The 12,110-nt window shown below is 52.2% G+C and overlaps 1 protein-coding gene across 10 annotated transcripts in view; it reads left to right on the forward strand.

Annotated features, from left to right (window-relative positions):
* CCDC57 (coiled-coil domain containing 57) overlaps positions 1-12,110 on the forward strand; it is a 101,454-nt gene that overhangs the window by 6,152 nt on the left and 83,192 nt on the right. For 3 of the 10 annotated variants that reach the window (XR_009544717.1, XM_060171712.1, XM_060171714.1), the window contains exons 1-7: positions 2,673-3,229; positions 3,691-3,799; positions 4,537-4,638; positions 4,764-4,921; positions 5,014-5,088; positions 5,596-5,796; positions 11,367-11,525. Coding sequence is in view for 9 of the 10 variants with exons in the window: in XM_060171712.1 (XP_060027695.1) it covers positions 2,838-3,229; positions 3,691-3,799; positions 4,537-4,638; positions 4,764-4,921; positions 5,014-5,088; positions 5,596-5,796; positions 11,367-11,525 (1,196 nt within the window). In the remaining variant the exon portion in view is untranslated. Of the gene's footprint in view, positions 1-2,672; positions 3,230-3,690; positions 3,800-4,536; positions 4,639-4,763; positions 4,922-5,013; positions 5,089-5,595; positions 5,797-11,366; positions 11,526-12,110 lie in introns of those variants that run through there. The other 7 variants (XM_060171707.1, XM_060171710.1, XM_060171711.1 and 4 more) reach the window with 4 other exon arrangements.

Raw genomic sequence — 12,110 nt, forward strand, 5'->3', positions numbered from 1 at the left:
GAGAGAAATAAGGGTCCACAGGGACTAGTGGTCCATGTGGTATCAGCAGAGCCCACTCCCAAATCTGGCATCAGGAGCACAGCAGGGTGTCAGGTTGCGTCCTGGGGGAAAGAGAAGAGACCGTAGTGGAGCAGGAACACAAATCTTTATTCACCCAGGCGTCTCAGAGTTGGGTGAGGACACAGCGGTTCGGGCCACGTGGAGCTAGCAAGATGGCCGCCTCATGCTATGTGTAGCTACCTTTCTCTGAGTCAGATCGCCAAGCGAGAAAAAGCGAGAGAGAAAGGCTGAAGTGGGAGGGCTTTTATGGGAGAAATTCCGAAAGTGGCCAGTCAGGATGGGATTGGCTAGAAAAAAGGGGGTGGGGGAAAACAAGGCACTCTGGGAAGCTAGGGTTTCAGTGCTCTCGGAATGGGCGATACCCTGAGGTTATCTGCACAATTACCCAACACCAAGGCACTCTGGGAAGCTAGGGTTTCAGCTCTCGTGAGAATGGGTGATACTCTGAGGGTATCTGCATAATTACCCAACAGCAGGGCTTTCTCCAGGGTGATAGGGACTGGGCTTGAGTCTATGTAGTACACATGTGAGCTATTTTTACTAACCCTCTTTTGTTTTTTCATTTTTGTAAGATGTATTTGTCTATGAGAGGTGGAGAGGGAGAGGGAGAGGGAAGCCAGAGCATTACTCTGGCACATTCGAGCTGGGAATGGAAGTCAGGACCTTATATTATACTTGGGAGTCCAACACTTTGACCACTGCACCACCTCCCAGTCTGCCATGTGTATTCCTTATGCCATAGCCCTGAGGCCTGCTTCTGGCTCCCCGCCCTTTGATCACAGTGCCCTCCCCATCATGCAGTCACTCCTAGACCAGCCAGGTAGGCAATGTGTGCTGTCTTCCCAGCTTGAGCCCCATGTGGACCCCTTAAAAAAGTTATAGGGAGATGTTTGTGTGCAGATGAAGTTGTACTTGGAGAATTAGAACCACAAGAACAGTCAAAGGACATGACACCAGGCAGGCATCAGGATTGGGGCTGAGATGGCAGAGGAACTGGCAGGTGTGGGGAAGCCGGGCCAGCAGCTTCTGCTGAGAACCAGGTGGCTCTTAAGAGCTGCAAACATCCTCTTGGCCTTGACAGCAAGGCCTGAATGAGCATCTCTATAGGCTTCTCCCTGTAGGGTTTTTGCTATCTGCAACAAGGCAAACTGCCTGCCTCAAACATCTGGGACCCTGAGAACCCTGTCTCACAGGGCAGCCTCCCTGTTTTTTTTTTTCTTCTAGAACACTGCTAAGCTTTGTCTTACAGTGCTGCTGGGAATTGAACCTGAGAAGTTTGGTGCCTTCTGGCATGAATGTCTTTTTGTATAAACATTATACCATCTCCCCAGTCCTCCCCTGTGCTTCTTACCTTACTGTGGGTCACAGGTTTGCTGTCTCAACTCTTGGGGGTAGGAAGTAAAGGGTTATGTTTGGCCACAGGCCTACTGGCCAGCCCTCTGCAGGACTCTCCTCAGCACCTGTGTGTCAAGAACTGCCATTTCTTGTGGCCTGAGAGGTGGCCCAATGGTAGAATTCTGGACTTACTAGTATGAGGCCTCAAGTTCAGTTCCTGGCATCTCAACTCTGGTTCTGTGTGTCTTGTGTCCTGTGACCTGAGCTCCCGTGGGAAGAGTGCCACGCCAACATGTCTGTCGTAGCTGCTACACAGACATCTCTAGGCAGTACACCTGCTGTTCCTTCTGTCCTGGAGGATGCCAGACAGACAGCACCCTGCTTCCCTTTGCTTTCCATCCTGTTATGGAAATGGGGCGATAGCATCGGTTTTGGTTGTGTTGGTGACTCTGCACTTACTTGGCTTTTGTTAGTAGTCGTTTCTGAGTGAAATGATCTTATGCCTCTAAAAAGTAACCACACCCTTGCTGAGCTGCAGGGCTGCCAGCTTATGAGCCCAGTGTTAGTGTCCCAACTAAAGACAGTCGCCAGGCCCTCTCCACCCTACTCTCTGTGGTTAGTCTAGTCTGTGAATTCCTGTTGGATATTGTCCCAGCTGAGGCCTGGCAGTGGACTGTGCTGTGACTCTGAGGTGTCCTTCCAGGGTTTCTCTGTGGCTGTCCGAAACCTCATTCACTCAGAGAGATACCTCTACCAATGCATGTTAAGCAAGTGCATTGAAGTGACTGAGATAGTGTGGTGTTTTTCTTTTAAAGAAATAGATCCACTCAGACCTAAGGTGGATCCTTTGGGGTGGCGAGCCTCAGCCTCAGGCTGCCCTTCTGGAAAATACTCAGAGGGGAGTAACCCCTGGTTCCTTGGTTCCCTCCCCAGACAGCAGAGCCTCTGCCCCCTCTGTCCATGTTGGGGTCTCCAGTGGGCTTGCAGAGCCAGGCCAGGACACACAGGCTTCATGTGTGAGAGCCGCCCCTCTCCGCCTGGGGGTGTGGCCTGGGTGAATGTGCCTAGAGCCCCCTGGGCACACACGGGGTAGGTCCAAGACACTCCATAGCAGCTAGGTCAAGTGACAGTGTTTATGTCTTCAGGGTCACTTATTTCAGCACACACACACCCCACCCCCGGGTTTTATTGTTTTACAGAAGGACAGTCTCTCTGGGCGGTGGAGGCTTCAGCCAACTCAGGCTTAGTGAGCCTCTTATTTCTGCCTGCACAGGTGCTGTGTGGCTAGCTGTCTTCCTTCTCCGCTGGCAGGCTGCATCGATGTGCCTAGGGCCTGCCTACCCCTGACCAGTCCTGCGGAGTTCCTGTGTGCCCGGCCACCCAGATCAGGGCAGACCCAGAGGCCTCACCCATCTCAGCACTGCCTATTCCTGCAGCACCTCATGGAGCCGAGCCTGAGCGAGCTGCTAGCCCACAAAGAAGAGGAGTGGCGGGCGTTGCAGGCCCAGCAGGCCCTGCTGCAGGAGGAGGCATGGCAAGACACCCAGCAGCAGTTGCAGGAGGCACAGGCTGAGCTTCACAGCCTGCGGGAGGACTTTGTCTACAACCTGAAGCTGCTGGAGGAGCGGGATCAAGAGCTGCAACGCTATGATGCTGCCTTTGCCCAGGCCCAGGGGCTGGAGGGGGCACGGCAGGCTGAGCTGAGCGAGCTCAAGATCCAGGTGGTGAAGCTGCAGCAGGCGCTGTTGGGCCAGGCCCAGAGGGCAGAAGCCCTGCAGCAGCAGCAGGAGCAGGCAGGCCAGGAGCACCGCATGCAGCTTGAGCGGCTGCACAGGTGAGGCACAGGGCTGCCTGGTGGGGGCGGTGTGTGTGTGGGGGCGTTCCCAGGGGAGAGGGGGTGGAGGCTGTCCAGGTGATTGACAGGTGGGCTGCCAGGAAGGGACACAGGGGGGCTGTCCAGGTGAGAGAGAGGTGGGCTGCCCAGATGAGACACAGTGCTACCTAGGTGAGAGATGAAGGACTTCCCAGTGAGACACAGGGGGCTGCTCAGGTGAGACACAGGTGGGCTGTCCAGGTGAGGCCTCAGATGCTCTCCCAACCCTGCCCACAGGAAAACCTACTGGGGGAATATGGACAGGACACACCTTGCTGTCTGTTTCTGGGCTCTGACATTAATGGAGTTGGAGGTGACCTCTCGGGATCACTGTGAATCCCTGCTGTGTGTCTCCAGTGGTGCTAAGCTGGGTGTAGTTTCTGTTAAACCCTGAGGCTGCTCACACTGCACTATCCACACAGTGACAAGAACAGCGAGCTAGACCAGCAGCGGGAGCAGTACGCACACCTCAAGTGGAAGCTGGAGAGGAAGTTGGGGGAGCTGAGCAATGAGTTGGCTCTGCAGAGGCAGGTGAGCTGCACCCCCCTCCTGGCCTCCACCCTCCACCCCCCATTTATTTCCCCATCCCTTTGCCCTTGCCCCTCCATCCCTCCACCCCCTCCATTCTGTCCAGGTGAGCATCTGTCTGGCTGGGGCTTATGGCACCAAGGCCTCTGCCTGCACACTGAGTGCATGCTCTCTAAGTGATAAATATTCCCTCCTTTGTTTTTAGAAGAAAAAAATATCTAAAGTTAAAAATTGATATATTTGGGAGCTCAGACTATTAAATCCTGTCTCAACAAAGCAATAACCGATTGCAAGTTTAGACACAATCATGGGCCAGAGGACCTGTTTGCTGGGCAGGGCATTTGCCTTGCTCACACACAGTCTGGCCTCAGGCTTCAGCACCACGACATTGGGCGCAGCTTTGGGGCTTTGGGGTCTCTCTCTCTCTCTCAGTAGAAAAGTGGTCCAGGAGCAGTGAAGGCGTGCATTTCTGGGCCCTGACTCATCAAAACTAAATAGATACAAACACATCTACCCCCAGTAGATGTGTTTAGGCCGGGTCAGAGAACCAGCAGAGCATGTGGGAGATTGTCCTGGGATTGGGGAGACCTCTAGCATTATCACAGGGTACTGGTGAGCATGGTCCTTAGACACACAGATGCCATCGGCTGTGACATGTAGTATGGGGGCACAGTAGGGGAGTGAGGCCTGAGAGCCTGGTGTCTCTTTGTCCATCCTCTAACAAGTCCATTTGCATGCAGGAGCTGCTGCTGGGGTTCGAGGCTGAGATGCAGCGGAGGGAGCATGAATTCCGCCTGCAGGCCGATGACATGAGCCACGCAGTGCTGACGCATGAGCTCAGGGTCCGTTGGTGCCATCCTTGCTCAGCACATGGGGGTCGGGGGGGCTATTTTCCTTGTCCCCTTATCAGTGGTGCTGGCACCAGCTCCCCATCTGCCCGTGGTGAACCACTCTTCCTCTCCTGCAGGTGAAGGTGCTGAGCAAAGAGCTGGCGGCCCTGAAGGAGGCAGGTGTGCGGGCCACAGAGTCCCTCCAGGGTGCAGAGGCTGCACAGGCGGAGCTGCAGGAGCAGCTGCAGCACCGGGACTGGGTGCTCCGCGACGTCACTGCAGTCAAGGATGCCCGGTACAGTGTGACCCTCACTCCCCCGCGTCTGGACTCTGTGCTTCTAGCTGATCTGCACCCTTGCTTCCCCCCTGATAGCTGCTTCTTTTCAGGATAAAAGACTTAGAGGATCAGCTTCACTCACTGCAACGGACTAGAAAAAGAGAAGAGGAAATGTTCAAGAGAAGGTGAGTAGACTGGGCCCCTGGCAGGAGACAGAGCTGGCCCAGTGGCTGAGTTTAGGGACCAGGCGAGGGCCTTGTCATTATCCTCCATCCCCCTGTCCTCTAGGGGGTGTTTGGCCTGCAGATTCGCTGCTTTGGATATGCCTTTGACCCCTGGAATTTTGACCAGGTGGCATTAGCAGCTTGGTGACATCACAGCTTGGTGATTGTCACAACTAATGTCTGATCTGGTGAGAGTCCCCAAGGGCTTGGCATTTGCAGCAATAGCAGAAATATAAGACAGCACCTTGTCCTTGTCACCCTGGAGGTATAACCTGGAACCCAGGTTAGAGTCAATTGACCTGGGGGCCTGCTCCACATATGCTGTGGTGTGTCAGTGGGCTGCTGCTGGCTCTGGGAGGTGCATCTGGGGGCGGCCAGCCCAGCCCAGGCCCAGCGGCTCAGGCATTGCCACCATTTGTACAGGGCTGCTGGCAGAGGCCTAGAGTGCCATGGTTTGCCCTGTTTCAGATACGAGGAGCTGGACCGCCTGGCTAGGGAGAGGGAAGCGGCTCTGGGTGCGGTGAAGTGTGCCCACAAGGAGCAAATGCAGCTGCTGGAGGCCCGGGCCCAAGAGTTGGAGGCCCACAGTCAGGCCCTGGAGCTGCAGCTGTACCGGGCCGAGGGGAGATGGGCAGATGCCACCAAGGAAAAGGACACCATAATCAGCAGGTGAGCACTGTAGGCCTATGCCCATGGGCGGTCACTTCTGCAGTGCTCTGGCTGGCTTCCTCCTCCCTTTCTGACTTATATGGTGCGCCAGGGAATGAACCCAGAGCCTCACATGCATAGTACTGCTGAGTGACCTCCCAAGCCCAAGATCAGTCTTTGTTCCTCCTTCCTTTCCTTTTTTTTAAAATATATTTATTTATTTTTTTATTTCCCCTTTTGTTGCCCTTGTTGTCTTTTCTTTTTTTGTTGTTGTAGTTATTACTGTTGTTGTTATTGATGTCATTGTTGTTGGATAGGACAGAGATAAATGGAGAGAGGAGGGGAAGACAGAGAGAGGGAGAGAAAGACAGACACATGCAGACCTGCTTCACCACTTGTGAAGCGACTCCCCTACAGGTGGGGAGCCGGGGGCTCGAACCGGGATCCTTATACTGGTCCTTGCGCTTTGCTCCACGTGCGCTTAACCCACTGCACTACCACCCGACTCCCCTCCCTCTTTTTTTAAAGATTTTATTTATTTATGAGAAAGATAGGAGGCGAGAGAAAGAACCAGACATCACTCTGGCACATGTGCTGCAGGGGATTGAACTCAGGACCTCATGCTTGAGAGTCCAAAGCTTTACCGCTGCGCCACCTCCTGGACTCCTTCCTTCCTTTCTTAATTTATTTATTATTTATTTTATTTACTACTATTATTTTTAATATTTTATTTATTTATTATTGAATAGAGACAAACAGAAATTGAAAGGGGAGGAGGAGATAGAGAGGAGAGACACCTGCAGCCTTGTTTCACCATTCGTGAAGTTTCCCACCTGCAGGTGGGAACCAGGGACTTGAACCTGTGTCCTTGTGAATGTAATGTGTGCATTAAACCAGGTGCACCAGCACCTGTCCCCTATTATTAATTTTTATTTTCCTCTAGGATTATCAATGGGGCTTGGTGCCTGCACTACAAATCCACTGCTCTTATGGCCATTTTTACCCATTTTATTTAATAGGACAGAGAGAAATTGAGAGAGGAGGGGAGACAGAGAGGGGAAGAGAAAGAGAGACACCTGCAGACCACTGTTTTTGAAGCATTCCCCACGCACGTGGGGAGCCAGGGGCTTGAACCAGGATCCTTGCACTTCATACTATGTGCACCTGACCCAGTGCGCCACCACTCTCCCCCACATTGTAACTTTAAAAATTTTTTTTTTACCAGTGCCCTGTCACATGAGGGCTCCAGTTTCTCCACTGGTTGATTTCTGTCTGTGTGAGCAAAGCCACGGCATGAAAACAGCTCACTGTACCCTGGTCTGGGCAGAAGGGCGGGAGTGCAGAGAGCCCTTGGTAAAGCAGCTTTGACTGTAGACAACCAAGGCAACTCTGTGAGTCCCTTGCTGGTGGCAGGTTCTTCTCCTGGGGCGGGGCTGGGGTGTGAGGAGTGTCCTTGTAGGACACCTTGCTCCTCTCCCCTTGTGCTGGTCCATGGCCACGCTTTCTTCCTTCCTGCTGTGCTGCTCAGGGCCCAGACAGACTGGGAGCGCTGAGGCTGCAGGGCCTGGAGAGCTCTTCTCCTGTGTCTGTGTCCTTTCACACGGAGATATATTCTGCTTAAAGACCAGCAGGGGTGGGGGGTAGCACATCTGGTGGAGTGCAGATGGTACCATGCATAAGACTTGGGTTCAAGCCCTCCAGACCCCACCCATATACCATAGTGTGGTCCAAAGAGACATGGGGCCATACAGGCGCAGTAGCTGCTCCCACAGTTAGACCTGGAGAGAACTAGGTGAAGCTCACTCCCACAGCATCTCCTGTAACACAGCAGATCCATCAATACACCATGCATTGTATAAGCAAGGAAAATTCACTCATTAAAATAGGTGCTTCATTGTTACTGAGCTGCTTTGCATTTAGGGATGCTCAATTTTGAAGCCACATCTCAATTCAGACTGGGCACGTGCTGAGGAGCCTTGAGTGGCTCAGGTAGCCTGTAGGGTGCAGTCTAAATGCTGGTGAGGACTCTGGGGCTCTGTGTACCCCCAATGAGGCACAGGTGTCAGCATGGATGAAGCCTGCTGTACTCTGACGCTTGTTTAGGTTTTTGGGACACTGGGAAGAAAGAAAAATGTAGCTCTTGACTTGCAGCCACCCCCTTTTTCCAGCCGGCTGGGGCTCAGTGCCTACGCAATTCCACCATTCTCTGCCGCCATTTTTTTTTCCCCCTTACTGGGTCTTGGTGATGGCACTACGAATACTCTTTTCCTGGCATCCATTTTCTCCCATTTTATTGGATAGGACAGAGAGAAATTGAGAGTCGATGGGGGGAACGGAGAGGGAAAGAGAAAGATATATACCTGCAGGTTTGCAGGTATATATCATTTATGAAGCTTCCCCCATGCAGGTGAGGACTTTTTTTTTTTTTTTTTTTTTTAGATAGAGAGCAAGAGATAAATAGGAGAGAGAAAGAGGAGCAGCAGGAGGAAGAGAGATACTACTTGAAGCCCCCACCCTAACCCCTGCAGGCACTCCCATGAATGACCTGAGGCTCGAACCTGGGTCCTCGCATTTGGTGATGTGCACTTTAGAAATTCAGAGTACCACCCAGGTGTGTGAGTCCATTTGTCTTGTGGGTGCTGAGTGGGATTCTGGATGTGGGGCTGAGAAGCTTCTTTCTCCTGTCACTATCACCCTCTCTCAGCTGGGCTCTTCTGGTGTTCCTGAAGTCATTTAGTGACATTAGAAGGGGGCTGTTTTATTCAAAGTGGTAAGCTTGAGTTGGGACAAATTGTACTAGCAGTCGTTTGTTTAAAGTATATAGAAAAGTGTTCCAGTAGGTGGCACAGTGGATAAAGCATTGGACTCTCAAGCATGAGGTCCTGAGTTCAATCCCCAGCAGCACCTGTACCAGAAGGATGTCTGGTTCTTTCTCTCTCTCTTCCTATATTTATAATAAATAAAATATTAAAAAATAATTAAAAAGCATATAGGAAACATTTGTTTTGTTTCCTCCCCATGTTTGAGACACTTGGTCAACTTGCTGCCTCCCTTGAGGTAGTTTTGTGTTGCCCGACTTAGTGCTTGATGTTTCTGGACCTGTCCCCAGGGGGCGCTCACCACTCATTTATGGAGATAGTCTTCCTGGTTCTCCACTTTCGCTGGATGCTGGGCTTTGTACACTTCCTAGTCACTCCCCCTCTCTCACACACTCTTTAAAAATAAAAATATGGGGGTCAGGCAGTAGTGCAGCGGTTTAAGCTCACATGATGCGAAACACAAGGGCTGCCTTAAGGATCCCGGTTTAAGCCCCTGGTTCTCCACCTGCAGGGGGGCTGCTTTACGGGCGGTAAAGCAGGTCTGCAGGTGTTTGTCTTTCTCTCCCCCTCTGTCTCCTCTCTCGATTTCTCTCTGTCCTGTCCAACAGCAACAACAATAATAATGACAACAAGGGTAACAACAAGGACAACAAAATGGGAAAAATGGCCTCCAGGAGCTGTGGATTCATAGTTCAGGCACTGAGCTCCAGCAATAACCCTGGAGATAAAAAAATTATATATATATTTTTATTTTGTTTCTTTTTAAAGCTTTATTTACTTATTTGTTGGATAGAGACAGACAGAGAAATCAAGGTGGGGAGAGATAAAGAGGCAGAGTTTTCACCCTGAGAGATAACAGTCCTGCCTGACCCCAAGCAGCCACCCCCTCCCCCCCCATATCACAGGGCACCTGGGTGGGAACACAGGGCAGGGTCCAGGGAAGAGGCACACATGGGATACTGACTTGGGCTGCTGGATGGGTTTTCCTCAGACGTCAGTACCCCTGCCATGAGCCTGTACTCCACTTGGTGGGGGAGGTCCCACTGATGCATTGGAGTTCTGCTTCAGGTTCTCTTGGTTGGGTCCCCTTGGCTCTCTGCCACCATGGTGGCCAGCTCGGTGCCTATGGCTCTAGGCTGTTCAGAGTGTGCCCCCTGCACCTACCCCAGCTTCCTGAAAGCAGCTGAGAAGGAAGGCGGGGGAACATGGGATAGGCACCCAGTGGTTTTCTCAGTGCAGCCCATAAGGCATCAAGTCACCTGCCTCACCTGGCCGGAAGAGGCCATCATCTTTGAACAGGAGTCCAACAGCTGGGCATTGCTGACTAATGTCTTTAGCTTTTGCCCTTGCGTAAGATTTGCTTAAGGAAGTTCAGTGTGGGGGCTAGGTGGTGGCACACCCAGTTGAGTGCACACAGTACTATGCAGAAGGACCTGTACAAGGACCCAGGTTCAAGCCCTCACTTCCCACCTGCAGGGGGGAAGCTTCACAAGCGGTGAAACAGGGCTACAGGTGTCTATCTTTCTCTCTTCTTATCTCCCCCTCCTTTCTCAATATGTCTCTGACCTATCCAATAAAATGGAGGGAAAAAAGGAAAAAATGGCTGCCAGGAACTGTGGCTTTGTAATGTTGGCACCAAACTTCAGCAATAACCCTGGAGGCAAAAACAGATGAAAGAAAGAAAAGCAGATCAGTGCTACAGACAGGCTTCTTGGCTCTTGGGCTCAGGTCCTTGTTCTCAGACATGTGGGGTGCTCAGTCACCATCAGTCTCCTCCACACACCCCGTTCTCAGTTACCTCAGCTCTCCTCCACACACCCCGTTCTCAGCAGCACCAATTTTTTTGGCAGTTCTGTGCCAATTTGATGTTTGCTACTGAGATTTCAGAGGATGGAGATGCCAATCAGGGACTTTATGTGGGGATCCCACTCTTGCTGTGATTGTTCTGTCTGCACCAAGGCTCAGTGCATGCCCTGTCCATGTGGCCACACTGGTGTCTGCTACCAGCCCATCCCTTGTGTCCTTATCCAGGCACGCCTGGTGGGCACCTCGTAATCTGGTACCCATGTCACTTTCAGGAACTCAGTCAGAGATGTGCACCTTATTTCTGTGCTGTCAGATGTGACTGACATGTCACCCTCGTGCCAGCCAGTGACCTCTGTGGGACTCTTTCATTTCCGTATCTGTCAGTGCAAATTTTGTGAGTTGAGATACTGTGAGATGACACTGTCACCACCAGTGCAGGCTGTCCAGATGCCTGCTTGAGAGCCAGGCCATTGTGGGCAGGCCAGCTCATGCCCCCCTCCAACCTCTCCAGGTCTCCTCTCCTCAGCTGCTCCTCCTAGGAAGGGGCCCATATTACAGTCACCATACTAGGGAGCCTTCAACTTGCCTAGAACTTCAGCTGGAAAACATTCACCACCATGGACAGGGCAGGGTCTGGGATTGGGGTGTTCTTGACATTGGGGGTAGTTCTGGAGGAGGACTGTACACTTGTTGGGCAGGGATGGTGGCGTGGGAGAGACTGGGCCCCCAGAAGCTCCTTCTTGGTTTTGCATGAGTGTGTGTGCACGTGTGAAGGTGTGAATGTGTGGATAAATGTGTGTGAGTGCACATATGAATGTCTGTGTGTGAAAGGAGTCGAAGGTGAGTGAGCTGTGGGTGAGTGTGAGTGTACTGTGTTCTATGGCTGTGAGTGTGCTGGGGTGGGTGTGAGTGAGCCTGAGTTGAGTGAACTGGTGCCCACACTCACCTGCTTGCCTCCCTGGTCAGGCTCCATGAGGATGCTGCAGCCCTGCAGTCAGCCTGGGACGCCCAGGTGGCCCAGCTGTCAAAGGAGCTCGTGTCCCGAGACTTGCAGGTGCAGGCACGGTGGGAAGAGGAGGAGAGGCTTAAGGCCCAACTGGCCAGCTGCCAGCAGGATGTGGACAGGTGAGTAGTCCTCGGCCCCTGGCAGCATGCCCTGCACCCTGGTCCTGCTCAAATTCTGCTGAGGACACAGGCAGCAGGAGATGGGTAGGGACAGGTCTGCTGTGGGGGTGAGGAGAGTATGAGGGGAATGGAGTAAAGTCCCTCTGACCGGAGTGCACAGGGTGTGCTGTGACTGGTTTTGACATCTTTGTCTTGCTGCAATCAGGACCCCTGGCTGCCACCCACAGTTCCCTGCTGCCTTGTCCCTGCAGCAAGTGTCTTCCATCCGGGGCATCTAGATTCCACACAAGATGAAACAATTAGCAGCTGTCTTTCACCTCTCCTTACTTCACTCAGCATAGTTACCTCCAGGTCCATCCATTTGTTCCAAATAATACAATCTCATCCTTTTTGATTGCAGAGTAGTATTCCATTGAATAAATTTTAAAAAAACTATTATCTTTATTTTGTTTGATAGAGACAGCCAGAAATCAAGAAGGGGGTGATAGGGAGAGAGATAAAGAGACACCTGCAACACTGGTTCACCACTTTCAAAGCTTTCCCCCTGCAGGTAGGCACCAGGGGCTTGAACACGGGTCCTTGTGC

The sequence above is a fragment of the Erinaceus europaeus genome, chromosome 14, assembly GCF_950295315.1.
Source record: "Erinaceus europaeus chromosome 14, mEriEur2.1, whole genome shotgun sequence".
Classification (NCBI taxonomy): domain Eukaryota; kingdom Metazoa; phylum Chordata; class Mammalia; order Eulipotyphla; family Erinaceidae; genus Erinaceus; species Erinaceus europaeus.